Source organism: Ranitomeya variabilis, chromosome 6 (assembly GCF_051348905.1).
Source record: "Ranitomeya variabilis isolate aRanVar5 chromosome 6, aRanVar5.hap1, whole genome shotgun sequence".
Classification (NCBI taxonomy): domain Eukaryota; kingdom Metazoa; phylum Chordata; class Amphibia; order Anura; family Dendrobatidae; genus Ranitomeya; species Ranitomeya variabilis.
In genome coordinates, this window is record NC_135237.1 from 353,405,360 (window position 1) to 353,419,487 (window position 14,128).

The following is a 14,128-nucleotide window of genomic DNA, read 5'->3' on the forward strand; positions in this document are numbered from 1 at the left end:
CCTCTCCAATCTGTCTTGAATGCTGCAGCCAGGATCATATTCCTCACCAACTGTTACACCGATTCCTCTACCTTGTGCCAGTCATTGCACTGGTTACCCATCCACTCCAGAGTTCAATACAAACTTATCACTCTCACCCACAAAGCGCTCCATGGTTCAGCACCACCCTACATCTCTTCCCTCATCTCAGTCTGCCACACTACCCGTGCCCACCGTTCTGCTAATGACCTAAGGTTCACATCCTCAATAATCAGAACCTCCCACTCCTGTCTCCATGACTTCTCACATGCTGCGCCAATTCTTTTGAATGCACTACTCAGGATAATTCGATTAATCCCAATACCCACAGTGTTAGGCATGCTGTAAAAACGCATTTCTTCAGACTGACCTACTTCCTCCACACATTTATTTAACTATCCCTGTATTGCCCCTTCAAAATTTTCTTCATTATCAGGACCCTTGTATCCTGTTCTCACACGCTTTATGCATTTAATAGCCCTCTGTGTCTGTACTTTTACACATACTGGTTGATAACCGGTTCATGCAGCATTACATGAAAACCCGATTTATTACATTATGGCTGGTCAGAACAATGAAAGCAGTTGTTACCATCCATCTTTTATGTCTCCCCTATTTCCTCATAGATTGTAAGCTTGGGAGCAGGGCCCTCACTCCTCTTGGTATCTATTGATTTATGTGATTATTGTTATTTTGTAATGTCTTTTATTGTCAAGTCCCCTCTAAAACGTAAAGTGCTGCAGAATATGTTGGCGCTATAGAAATATAATTATTGTTATTATTATATTATTATTAACAGCTACAGTATCTCTTATGGCTTCCCAGAACACGTTTTAAGTAGGAAAAGGGGACTAAGTTACTTCAAGATTTCTCAAGCAACGTTTTCCCCTTCTGACCAAAAGGACCAAGCTGTGGATCAGATGACCTAATACTTATGTCCCCCTCACATCTGTTTCTGTGGAATACTTGCAAGGTCCCCTTGTACATTAGATTCTCTGTCGGTTTGGCCAATGAGCATCTAATGTATATGGACAGCTTAATTTATTTATAAGACTTAAAGCCCCAACAGGTATTAGTGGACTGTTGACAGAACCTCAGTATTGGCTGCTTTGGCTGACAGTCTAATGATCATTTCGGGGGAGATAAGGATCCGGCATGTCCGATTTAGAATTGCTGATCCTTTTGTCCTCTAAGAGGCTAACCACTGCAACAGATGTCAAGCAGCGGCTCTCTCATTGAGAACACAGGAGCACTCAGCAGAGCAGGCGATCCTGGTTATGGGAGAGTCGGGCAAGATGGCCTGCTGATTGACAGGCAGCTACTTAAAATCTACGGGACACTATAGTCACAATGCAACATATCCACAGAAATAACTGCACGATACTCCATTAGTTGCCTACATTGTTGTATAGCTTAGAACTGTTTGGGTCTTCCCAGTGTGTCATAGTGCGAGCACATTTCTTCAATGCTTTACACTATTGTGTACCCTTCAGGTGTGGTTCCCTACGTAGAAGCATTTGATCTCCTGCTGAGTGGACCCTTGGAACAGTATCTCAAAAACAGCAAGATTCTTGGAGGAGATGTAGAAACTCACGTAAGTCTGATTTTTTTATTGGATTCAACTGCATTTGAAGTACACATTAGAACTGTATTTTTACCATGTTGTTATGTGAATATTGTTTTGTTTCTACATGGCTTTCAATTCCACCTAATTGTCATTCATTGTTCATAGAATGGACAATTTTTTTTTATAATTATATTACATTCCTCCACCACAGTTTGCAGTTTGACTAGTTATATACTATCTACTTTTAGCACTGTAGCTTTCAAGATAAAAAGGGTGGATATATAATTTATAATACTGAAATTGACAAAATCCATTAAAATTGTTGATTTGTTGTATGATAGACCATCAATGTTAAAGTCCCTTATAATGCCTTTAAATAAAATTTTGTGCACATGTATTTAAAAAAAATTGTTAAAAAAGATTGTGACCATAGAAAAAAATGACAAACAACATTTGTCAACTTGTAATTTTCACACAGACCTCTGGGGCTTTTTGAGACTTAACTTATACATCCTGACCTTTCAGGAAGAGTTTTCAGCAGGCTCTTTTTCATCAAATGCAGGATTACAATGGCAGGTAACACTTCTCTACACAGCTGATAACACAGGATCCACCAATTACTATAGGGGATGCCACAGTTGTTTCTTCTCCCCCTCCCTTCCCAATGACCTTTGCAAAGGCTAATTTAATACAGAAGACAGGCTTGGTGTCTGTTAACTGTCTATGTACATGTGTTGTTTCCTGAAACAACAGGAAATTACAGTCTAAAAACAAATACCCAGTGGCCAGTGTGAAATTTGCAAAATTTTTATTTTTATACAGAGTGCTGTATGGTTAAAAAACATTGGCAACATTTATTTTGTCAAAAAAACTGATTGTTTTCTGAAGATAGCTCTCCTTAAGATCTCGGTAACTACATTAGCCAGTGCACATCATCTACATCAGCAAATTATGCCAAATGCTTCAAGTTGTAACATTACCCGATGGACTATGTACTTTTACATTGATATTTTGCAGCTAAAATGATGCACTCTGTAAAAACAGTGAACAGTATCTAAAACACATAGTCAATTTGTTCTCTGTGTTTCACTTATTTACTTCAGACATGTGCAAGTTTTGCAAGCTAAACATGCCAATAGTTTTTCCTCTGTTGTCTCACTTCTATATATGAATCTTAATGCATTATAACTATGTTTTGTAAATGTAATACTGTTACCACCCTCCAGCCCAATAAACATAGTGCTAAGATTAATTCTAGTAGAAACTAGTTATTTACAGTTGAAACCAGAAGTTTACATACACTATATAAAAAAACACATATGCATGTTTTTCTCAATATCTGACATGAAATCAGATCGGTGTTGCGATCACCGTTATTAACAGTATAACGGCGATCGCAAAAAAAAAGTTAAATTTTCCATTTAATTTCTCTCTCCTCTCATGTGATCGCACATCAGAGGAGAGAGAAATAGGGTCCCCCATTCCCCCCAGTACCTCCAGAGTCCCTGCATCCTCCCGTGATGACCGTGGGCCGCCGGCGTCTTCTTCCGAGAGAAAATGGCGGGTGCATACACAATGCGCCCGCCGAGATCTGCCGGCCGGCACCTGGCAACAGTAGGAAATTTTTCGTATTGGTTCATTTTGATCACTGTGATAGACCCTATCACAGTGATCAAAATAAAAAAAGTAAATAAAACCCCCTTTTATCACCCCCTTAGTTAGATAAAAATAATTAAATAAAAAATATTTTTTTTTCCATTTTTACAATAGGGTTAGAGTTGGGCTAAAGTGAGTTGGGCTAAAGTTAGGGTTAGGGTTGGGCTAAAGTAAGTTGAGCTAAAGTTAGGGTTAGGGTTGGGCTAAAGTGAGTTTGGCTAAAGTTAGGCTAAATTTAGGGTTAGGGCTAGGGTTAGGGTTGGGGCTAGGGTTAGGGTTGGGATTCGGGTTAAGGGTGTGTTGGGGTTAGGTTTGCGGTTAAGATTATGGTTAAGGTTGGGATTAGGGTTAGGGGTGTGTTGGGGTTAGGTTTGTGATTAGGGTTATGGTTAGGGTTGGGATTAGGGTTAGGGGTGTGTTGGGGTTAGGTTTGTGATTAGGGTTAGGGTTATGGTTAGGTTTTGGATTAAGGTTAGGGGAGTGTTGGGGTTAGAGTTGGAGTTAGAATTTGGGCGTTTTCATTGTTTAGGTACATCAGGGGGTCTCCAAACGCGACATGGTGCCTTCATTGATTCCAGCTAATTTCGCGTTCAAAAAGTCAAACGGTGCGCCCTTCCTTCTGAGCCCTGCCATGCCCCCAAACACTAGCTTTTCCCCACATATGGGGTATCGGCGTACTGAGGAGAAACTACTCACAACAAAGTTTATGGTTCATTTTCTCCTGACACCCTTGTGAAAATAAAAGAAATTGGTTCCAAAGTAAATTTTTTGTGAAAAAAGTAAAATGTTCATTTTTTCTTCCACATTGCTTTAGTTTTCTTGAGGTACCTAAGCGGTTAATAAACTCCTTGAATGTGGCTTTGCACACCTAAGGGGTTCACTTTTTAGAATGGTGTCACTTTTGGATATTTTCAGTTATATTGATCCCCCCAAACTCACTTCAAATATGAGATGGTCCCTAAAAAAATTGTTTTGTAAATTTTGTTGGAAAAATGAGAAATCGCTGGTCAACTTTTAACCCTTATAACTTCCTAACAAAAAAAAAATGTGTTTCCAAAATTGTGATGATGTAAATTAGACATGTGGGAAATGTAAAAAGTTTGAAAATTGCTAAATTTTTAACATTTTCACAATATTTCCGAAGAAATAAGTCATATCAAAGAAATTTTACCACTAACATGAAGTACAATATGTCATGAAAAAACAGTCTCAGAATCAGCAGGATCCGTTAAAGTGTTCCAGAGTTATAACCTCATAAAGTGACAGTGGTCAGAATTGTAAAAATTGCCTTCGTCATTAAGTACCAAATTGTCTCTGTCACTAAGGGGTTAGACAATGCTGGACTGCCCATATTATGATGTCATGTGTTTGGAAGCTTCTGATATTCAGATTTTTTTTGCAGACACCTGAGTTAATTAGAGACACACCTGTGGATGTATTTTAATGCACACCTGAAACACACTACTTCTTTGTGTAGCATCATGGGAAAATCTAAAGAAATCAGCCAAGATATCAGGAAGAGATTTGTGGACAAGTCTGGCTCATCCTAAAGGCCCCGTCACACATAGCGAGATCGCTAGCGAGATCGCTGCTGAGTCACAAGTTTTGTGACGCAACAGCAACCTCTGTAGCGATCTCGCTATGTGTGACACGTACCAGCGACCAGGCCCCTGCTGCGAGATCGCTGGTCGTGTTGGAATGGCCTGGACCTTTTTTTGGTCGTTGAGGTCCCGCTGACATCGCTGAATCGGTGTGTGTGACACCGATCCAGCGATGTCTTCACTGGTAACCAGGGTAAACATCGGGTTACTAAGCGCAGGGCCGCGCTTAGTAACGCGATGTTTACCCTGGTTACCAGCGTAAATGTAAAAAAAAAAAAACAGTACATACTCACCATCTGATGTCCGTCAGGTCCCTTGCCGTCTGCTTCCTGCTCTGACTGACTGCCGGCCGTACAGTGAGAGCACAGCACAGCAGTGACGTCACCGCTGCGCTCTGCTCTCACTGTACGGCGGCACTCAGTCAGAGCGGGAAGCAGACGGCAAGGGACCTGACGGACATCAGATGGTGAGTATGTACCGTTTGTTTTTTTTGGTAACCAGGGTAAACATCGGGTTACTAAGCGCGGCCCTGCACTTAGTAACCCGATGTTTACCCTGGTTACCCGAGTGCTGCAGGGGGACTTCGGCATCGTTGAAGACAGTTTCAACGATGCCGAAGTCGTTCCCCTGATCGTTGGTCGCTGGAGAGAGCTGTCTGTGTGACAGCTCCCCAGCGACCACACAACGACTTACCAACGATCACGGCCAGGTCGTATCGCTGGTCGTGATCGTTGGTAAATCGCTATGTGTGACGGGGCCTTTAGGTACAATTTCAAGATACTTGAAAGTGCCTCATTCATCTGTACAAACAATTATATTCAAGTACAAACAAGATGGGAATGTGCTGCCATCATACCGCTCAGGAAGAAGACGGATTCTGTGTCCCAAAGATGATAGTGCTCTGGTCCGACATGTGCATATCAACCCAAGGACAAAAGGAAAAGACCTTGTGAAGATGATGGCGGAAGCTGGTAAAATTGTGTCACTATCCATAGAGAAACAAGTATTGTACAGTATCAACATGGGCTGAAAGGCCACTCTGCCAGGAAGAAGCCTTTACTCCAAAAGAAATATAAAACACCCAGATTAATGTTTGCAAATGCACACAGGAACAAAGACTTTAATTTTTGGAGACGTCCTGTGGTCTGATGAAACCAAAATTTAACTTTTTTGGCATAATAACCATCATTACGTTTTTAGGATAAAGGGAGAATCTCGGAAGCTTACGAACATCATCCCAACTGTGAAACATGGGGGTGGCAGCATCATGTTGTGGGGTTATTTTGCTTTTCATTTTTCTAATGCAACACCCTAGCAAGATATTTTCCTTGCTTGTAAAATATATAATTGGCGACAGCTACACCAAATTCTAAACATGATCCGTTCCTTTGGTTCCACACTAACTGTAAATGCTGCGATGATAGTACAGACGTAGTCACCATCTGTTATTAGAGAATCATAACTCCAACAGCCTCTCCATCTGTTACCATACAAATAGCAGTGTCACATATCACAAAAATGACATGTGTGCTTTATTAGGAGATTAGCTCATTACTATTAGGAGATTAGCTCTCTGTACATTATGAAGCATTATATGATAAATTAATGCATTTAATACAATTTTGTATTAAATCTATCAAGAAATGGACCAGTTAGGGTCCGCTTACATGGACCGACCGACAGCACAATCCGACCGCTTTCATTTAAATGCCTGATTTCACAGGCAGACCAAAGTAAACTATGTGCACTGAGCGATCTGTAAAAGATCACTCAATGTGCATAGGCTGCACGGTGCTCGGCAGTACAAGCCCTGTTTTTTACAGCGGACAATGCTAGACTCTGCTTTTAACTGACAATGATCGTCAGCCGCAATTACAATTATGGGGGCCAATCCTTTCATAGGAGGTCTTTTGATTGACATAGGCATTTTAGAGGTTAATCGGTGTTGATCGGTTACAAACCGGTCAGGGCCAATGCCGCGGGGTGTCAGTTTTCATGTACAGCTGTCACCTGTAGGATTTGCGCCCTCTGGTGTCGCTATTCACTTATTCATGAGTGCAGTGAAAAAAGCAGCGCTGAGGAATAAAGCCCTTTAACAGCCGTTGTTAAAAGGCATATTGGTCGTTATGGGGTTAATGATGCTCATTCATGATTATTTTGCAGTGTAAATGCAGCTTTAGGCACCATTTACACTTCCTTGTTTCCGGTACATGTGGCGTCCGTTTTCAAACTTGACAGAGATACGTACACACGCACACCTATTGTAATCCATGTGTCCATGTGACACATACATGTCAGTTTTTTCTGGTAGCATGGATGACAATACGTTCCGCACACAGATCACATACGCGACATCCGTGTGCCATCCCTGTGACATGTACTGAAATAGAATGCAGAATAGAAATGAAAGATTTATAGTTACAGATGTGCTCAAAAGTTTACATACCCCTGCAGAATTCTTGCTTTCTTGGCCTTTTTTCAGAGAATATGAATGTTAACACCAAAACATTTTCTTCTCTCATGGTTAGTGGTTGGGTGAAGCCATCTATTGCCAAACTACTGTGTTTTCTCTTTTTAAATCATAATGACTAGCAAAAATATCCAAATGACACAGATCAAAAGTTCACATTCCCTGGTGATTTTGGCCTGATAACATGCACAAAAGTTGACACAAATGGGTTTGAGGGGATACTAAAAGTAACATCCTCACCTGTGACCTGTTTGCTTGTAATCAGTGTGTGTGCATAAAAGCTGAGTGAGTTTCTGGGATCCAGACAGACTCTTGCATCTTTCATACAGCCACTGACATTTCTGGATTGTGAGTCATGGGGAAAGCTAAAGAATTGTCAATGGATCTACGGGAAAAGGTAGTTGAACTGTATTAAACAGGAAAGGGATACAAAAATGTATGTGACTGCCTTCTATCTGCATCTGGTGTTTCTTGCTTTGATTTCCAATCTACTGACCAGTATACCTTATCTCCTGATTCTCAGTGATCCATGAGCTTTTTTTTTCCACTGCATCATACCTCTGATACATGAAAGGACCAGACTTTGTAATATAAATATTTTAGATGGCCGGCAGGTTTGACTAACTTTAAACGCATTGTCCAGTACCGGACAAACCCAGCTTAATGACTTTAGAGCCCCATAGTGAAAAAAAACAATCTATATTCACCTCATGCAGCGCACCCTTCAAGTGATAATTAAACCAAAATCCACTAGGTACAACCAAATCATGTTAGCTGGATCAGGAGAGGGCAATGTAATGCCCTAACTGATCACAGAGAAGCCACTCCATGAAAAAAGCTTATTAGATAGAAAAACACATGGATTTTATAGTGCTTAGAATATAACAAACTTTATTAAATATATATTAAAAATATGAACAAACACTTAAAAAAAAATCCCCCCATGATGAAACAAAATCATTTAAAAGAAGAGAAATGCGCCTAGGGACTCAAGGCTGTTCACCTTCGGCATTTATTACTTAGTATGTTTCATTATTATGTTTCACTATGTGCCATCTACTTTGTGTAGACTTACCATATGTTGTGTGCTGGAATATGTGTCTTTGTTACATCTGATGAGTTTATTAATATTATGTTCTCATCAGACTTCGTATTCTAAAGGACTTATATTGCCCCTCTTTCATTATATATAACTACAATTGGTACTTCACCATTTATATAGGTCACGTGATTTTCAGTGCACTTCTATTGGTTACTGTGGCTTAATGTAATCATGTTGCCTTATTTTTTACACTTTAGGTGGATGTCAGCTCTGTTTTCTGTCATGCCTATCATTTTTTAAGTGTTTGTTCATATTTTAATATACAGTTATATATTTAATAAAGTTTGTTATATTCTAAGTACTAAGTACTAAGTACATGGAGTAAAACTCCATGTGTTTTTCCTCCTGCATCTAACCCTTCAAGTGATGTAGGTTCTGCTATTCCTGGTGGGTCATGTGACATTGTTGTGTCATGTCATGTCCCATGACTTGGGAATCATACAGACAGGATTGCATTATCATTGTGTTGTAAAAATATTGTGCTGTTTCATTGCTATGCAATAAGGTTTGTCGTTCCTCGCTCCCTCTCTGTAGCTCTGATGTCAGTAACTTCTTCCTCATTCTTCTTCCTCATTCACCATCTATCAGCCATCTTAGAAGCTCTTGTGTATGCAATCCTGTTTCTGAAAAGTCTTTTTTACTGGCTGTATGTGTGTATGTTTACAAGAATGCAGCTGGAAAATATACAGTTAGGTCCATATATATTTGGACAGAGACAACATTTTTCTCATTTTGGTTATAGACATTACCACAATGAATTTTAAACAAAACAATTCAGATGCAGTTGAAGTTCAGACTTTCAGCTTTCATTTGAGGGTATCCACATTAAAATTGGATGAAGGGTTTAGGAGTTTCAGCTCCTTAACATGTGCCACCCTGTTTTTAAAGGGACCAAAAGTAATTGGACAGATTCAATAATTTTAAATAAAATGTTCATTTCTAGTACTTGGTTGAAAACCCTTTGTTGGCAATGACTGCCTGAAGTCTTGAACTCATGGACATCACCAGACGCTGTGTTTCCTCCTTTTTGATGCTCGGCCAGGCCCTCACTGCGGTGGTTTTCAGTTGCTGTTTGTTTGTGGGCCTTTCTGTCTGAAGTTTAGTCTTTAACAAGTGAAATGCATGCTCAATTGGGTTGAGATCAGGTGACTGACTTGGCCATTCAAGAATATTCCACTTCTTTGCTTTAATAGACTCCTGGGTTGCTTTGGCTTCATGTTTTGAGTCATTGTCCATCTGTAGTATGAAACGACGACCAATCAGTTTTGCTGCATTTGGCTGGATCTGAGCACACAGTATGGCTCTGAATACCTCAGAATTCATTTGGCTGCTTCTGTCCTGTGTCACATCATCAATAAACACTAGTCACCCAGTGACACTGGCAGCCATGCATGCCCAAGCCATCACACTGCCTCCGCCGTGTTTTACAGATGATGTGGTATGCTTTGGATCATGAGCTGTACCAAGCCTTCGCCATACTTTTCTCTTTCCATCATTCTGGTAGAGGTTGATCTTGGTTTCATCTGTCCAAAGAATGTTCTTCCTGAACTGTGCTGGCTTTTTTAGATGTTTTTTATCAAAGTCCAGTCTAGCCTTTTTATTCTTGACTAGTGTTGAGCGATACCGTCCGATACTTGAAAGTATCGGTATCGGAAAGTATCGGCCGATACCGGCAAAGTATCGGATCTAATCCGATACCGATACCCGATACCAATACAAGTCAATGGGACTCAAGTATCGGATGGTATTCCTGATGGTTCTCAGGGTCTGAAGGAGAGGAAACTCTCCTTCAGGCCCTGGGAACCATATAAATGTGTAAAAGAAAGAATTAAAATAAAAAATATCGCTATACTCACCTGTCCGACGCAGCCGGGACTTCAGCGAGGGAACCGGCAGCGTTGTTTGTTTAAAATTCGCGCTATTACTTGGTTACGTGAATTCCCGGCTTGTGATTGGTCAGGTCGGCCATGTTGCCGGGACGCGGACCAATCACAGCAAGCCGTGACGAAATTACGTCACGGCTTGCTGTGATTGGTCCGCGTCCCGGCAATATGGCCGCCCTGACCAATCACAAGCCGTGACGTCACGGGAGGCTGGACACGCGCTCATTTTAAAATGGGCGCGTGTCCAGCCTCCCGTGACGTCACGGCTTGTGATTGGTTGCGCCGCGGTCAACCAATCACAAGCCGGGAGGCTGGACGCGCTCATTTTAAAATGGGCGCGTGTCCAGCCTCCCGTGACGTCACGGCTTGTGATTGGTTGCGCCGCGGTCAACCAATCACAAGCCGGGAGGCTGGACGCGCTCATTTTAAAATGGGCGCGTGTCCAGCCTCCCGTGACGTCACGGCTTGTGATTGGTCAGGGCGGCCATATTGCCGGGACGCGGACCAATCACAGCAAGCCGTGACGTAATTTCGTCACGGCTTGCTGTGATTGGTCCGCGTCCCGGCAACATGGCCGACCTGACCAATCACAAGCCGGGAATTCACGTAACCAAGTAATAGCGCGAATTTTAAACAAACAACGCTGCCGGTTCCCTCGCTGAAGTCCCGGCTGCGTCGGAGAGGTGAGTATAGCGATATTTTTTATTTTAATTCTCTCTTTTACACATTTTAACATTAATGTTGTTGCGATACCCGATATCCGATACCACAAGAGTATCGGAATCCCGGTATCGGAATTCCGATACAGCAAGTATCGGCCGATACCCGATACTTGCAGCATCGGAATGCTCAACACTATTCTTGACACTTATGAGTGGCTTGCACCGTGCAGTGAACCCTCTGTATTTACTTTCATGCAGTCTTCTCTTTATGATAGATTTGGATATTGATATGCCGACCTCCGGGAGAGTGTTGGTCACTTGGTTGGCTGTTGTGAAGGGGTTTCTCTTCACCATGGAGATTATTCTGCGATCATCCACCACTGTTGTCTTCCGTGGGCGCCCAGGTCTTTTTGCATTGATGAGATCACCAGTGCTTTCTTTCCTTCTCAGGATGTACCAAACTGTACATTTTGCCACTCCTAATATTGTAGCAATTTCTCGGATGGGTTTTTTCTCTGTTTTCACAGCTTAAGAATGGCTTGTTTCACCTTCATGGAGAGCACTTTTGACCGCATGTTTACTTCATAGGAAAACCTTCCAAATCCAAGCACCACACCTCAAATCAACTCCAGGCCTTTTATCTGCTTAGTTGAGAATGACATAATGAAGGGATTGCCCACACCTGTCCATGAAATAGCCTTGGAGTCAATTGTCCAATTACTTTTGGTCCCTTTAAAAAACAGGGTGGCACAGGTTAAGGAGCTGAAACTCCTAAACTCTTCATCCAATTTTAATATGGATACCCTCAAATGAAAGCTAAAAGTCTGAACTTCAACTGCATCTGAATTGTTTTGTTTAAAATTAAATTGTGGTAATGTCTATAACCAAAATGAGAAAAATGTTGTCTCTGTCCAAATATATATGGACCTAACTGTACCTTCTTCTGGAATCTTCATAAGTGCCTCCAACAGTCGAGTTAAAACTGTCTGAGGACATCGCTAAGTGCAAGTACGATTAAAAAAGACAGCCTAGAAATAGTGTCTAACAGCGCCCTACGCTTGCAGCTTAGACAGAATATGTCATGTGACTGCTTCACCAAATCAATGGTAATTGACCTTCTGCAGCTTTTTTTATTTTGTCAGATCGGATGTCTGCTTTGATGGAATATTGGTAAGCTACAGCTGATCAGCGACCATTGATTTGCTGCAGTGGTCAATGAACACAACAATGACTCATGACTAAATGGTAATAGCAGCGCTCACATTGCTGTAATGGCACCACTGTGGGAGGTGAGTATAGATTGTTTTAATCGTCTATGGGGCCCTGAAGTGATTAAGCAGGGATTATCCAGTAGTGGACAACACTTGTATGAGCTAGTCTGGTAATTCTCTTTAGTCACTCTTATCTGTTCTTCTTTATCTTCTGTCATTCCCACATGTTATTTTCTGTGTAAAATTGGGAAGTGAACAGGTAATTAATGTTATCTTCTGTAGTCTGCATTTGAATATTCTAAGGCAGGCATTACACAATAGATAGCTGTCACTTGTGTGGCCAACAGTCATTCTTCCATATCCCCCTGATATCCATGCAGAGCATAGATGTTTTTCAACAGGGAGAAATAAATAGGTTTCTGATAGAAAACTCTGATGGTATTGTATCTGCCCTGAGATACCTGTTAAATTAAAGAGTTGTATCCTTCTCTGTCCTCATTTATTCTGTCTCGAAGAGTTCAGAGACCACCAAATACACATTATGGCTTATTCACACTGTGACAGAGTCACTGGCGAAGTGATAGAGGGGAGATACGTGTCATTACGCATGATGGCGCCAATGATGTAAAACCATAGTAGTTTCCTCCAGTAAACTACGTGTTGGGAGGATGAAATGAGAGTTATGTTATGGGCTGGTTTTAGTAGACCTCCATGGAGAGGGTGGGAGTGGGTCCACCATATCTTTACATGCAGAGTCCTGACAGGACCTGTGTGATGTCAAGATCATGTGATCAGTCACATGATGGAGGAGTCACAAGGTCTGAGCTTAAATGGCTGGCCAGAGCTTCCAGTGTTCAGTGTGGGCCTGGAGGAAGATCACTCCAGGAGAGTGTAGTGGGGACTTGTAAACCTGAACAGAGTGTATGCTGCCAGCTGTGAGTTTGAGGAACCCCGCTCACAGAAGGACTGTTTGTTTTGCCACCAGTTTATTTTGTTTTCCTGTTTTGCCCAGGGGGCTGTATTTTTTATTACCACACCTTGGTTATGCTGCCTTCAATAAACCAAAGGAAGTTCTTAAAGTCGCAGTGTACCCGTGTCTACCTCCGTGTGCAGCCGAGAGAGCCGCTCTAACCACAACACGTTCAGTATTTGGTCAGTATTTTACATCATTGTTTGTATGCCAAAACTAGGAGTGGAACTGTTAGGTGTCGAGTTCCTGCCGCTGCACAGAGGGAATCTCGAACCATGTCCTCTGCGGTCTCCCATTCTTTCCCAGCCACAGAGGAGCCTGCTCAGCAGAGACGTCAGTCCCAGCATCTTGCTCAAGCTGATGCTGTGCATTTGGTTACTACTGCCATCCCAGGTCCAGCTATTGTAATCAGCATTAGTCAGTGTCGAGACCTTCTTGGAACTAAGTCCCGCTTTTTGCCTACTGAGCATGCCCGTGGGACGACCTCTCATTGGAGGTCGGGGGTCACATGCCCAGGTCCTCAGGATGCTCTGATTGGACCACTGGGATGGTCCCAGAAGGCTGCAACTTTAAAAGGTTTGCATGGCCGCTCGGCCGTGCGCTAGTATCACCTCAAAATGTGGTGTGTATGGATGCAATGTATTTTTTGGTGAAAGCTCCTAATTGATCCCCTTCTCTAGTGTTGTTGTGTTGTAGTGTGGGTGATTGGAGCTGACTAGCGCCAGTTAAGTGCCATCCAGCATTGAGCATGTTTCCTACAGCGTCATTAGCAGCGTTCGCCAGTGCGGCGCCGTGCGCAATTAGTGCGCTTTTCGGTCCCTAGTTAGGGCGGTTAGTGGTGTCCACCAGAGCGGCGCTGCGTGCACTCAGTGTGCTAAATTTATTATTATAGTTTTTCCCTGGCACCGCAGGTGCGGCGCCGAACGCTAATGGGTCTAGAGGGACTCTAACCCCGTGCCCTTGGGGCAGAGTTCTGTGACTGAATACT

The 14,128-nt window shown here is 42.2% G+C and overlaps 1 protein-coding gene across 2 annotated transcripts in view; it reads left to right on the forward strand.

Annotated features, from left to right (window-relative positions):
• The window catches only part of CAP2 (cyclase associated actin cytoskeleton regulatory protein 2), a 189,380-nt gene that overhangs the window by 74,028 nt on the left and 101,224 nt on the right, over positions 1 to 14,128 (forward strand). For both annotated transcript variants that reach the window (XM_077269938.1, XM_077269939.1), the window contains exon 3: positions 1,512 to 1,612. In XM_077269938.1, the coding sequence (XP_077126053.1) occupies positions 1,512 to 1,612 (101 nt within the window). The remainder of the gene's footprint in view (positions 1 to 1,511; positions 1,613 to 14,128) is intronic.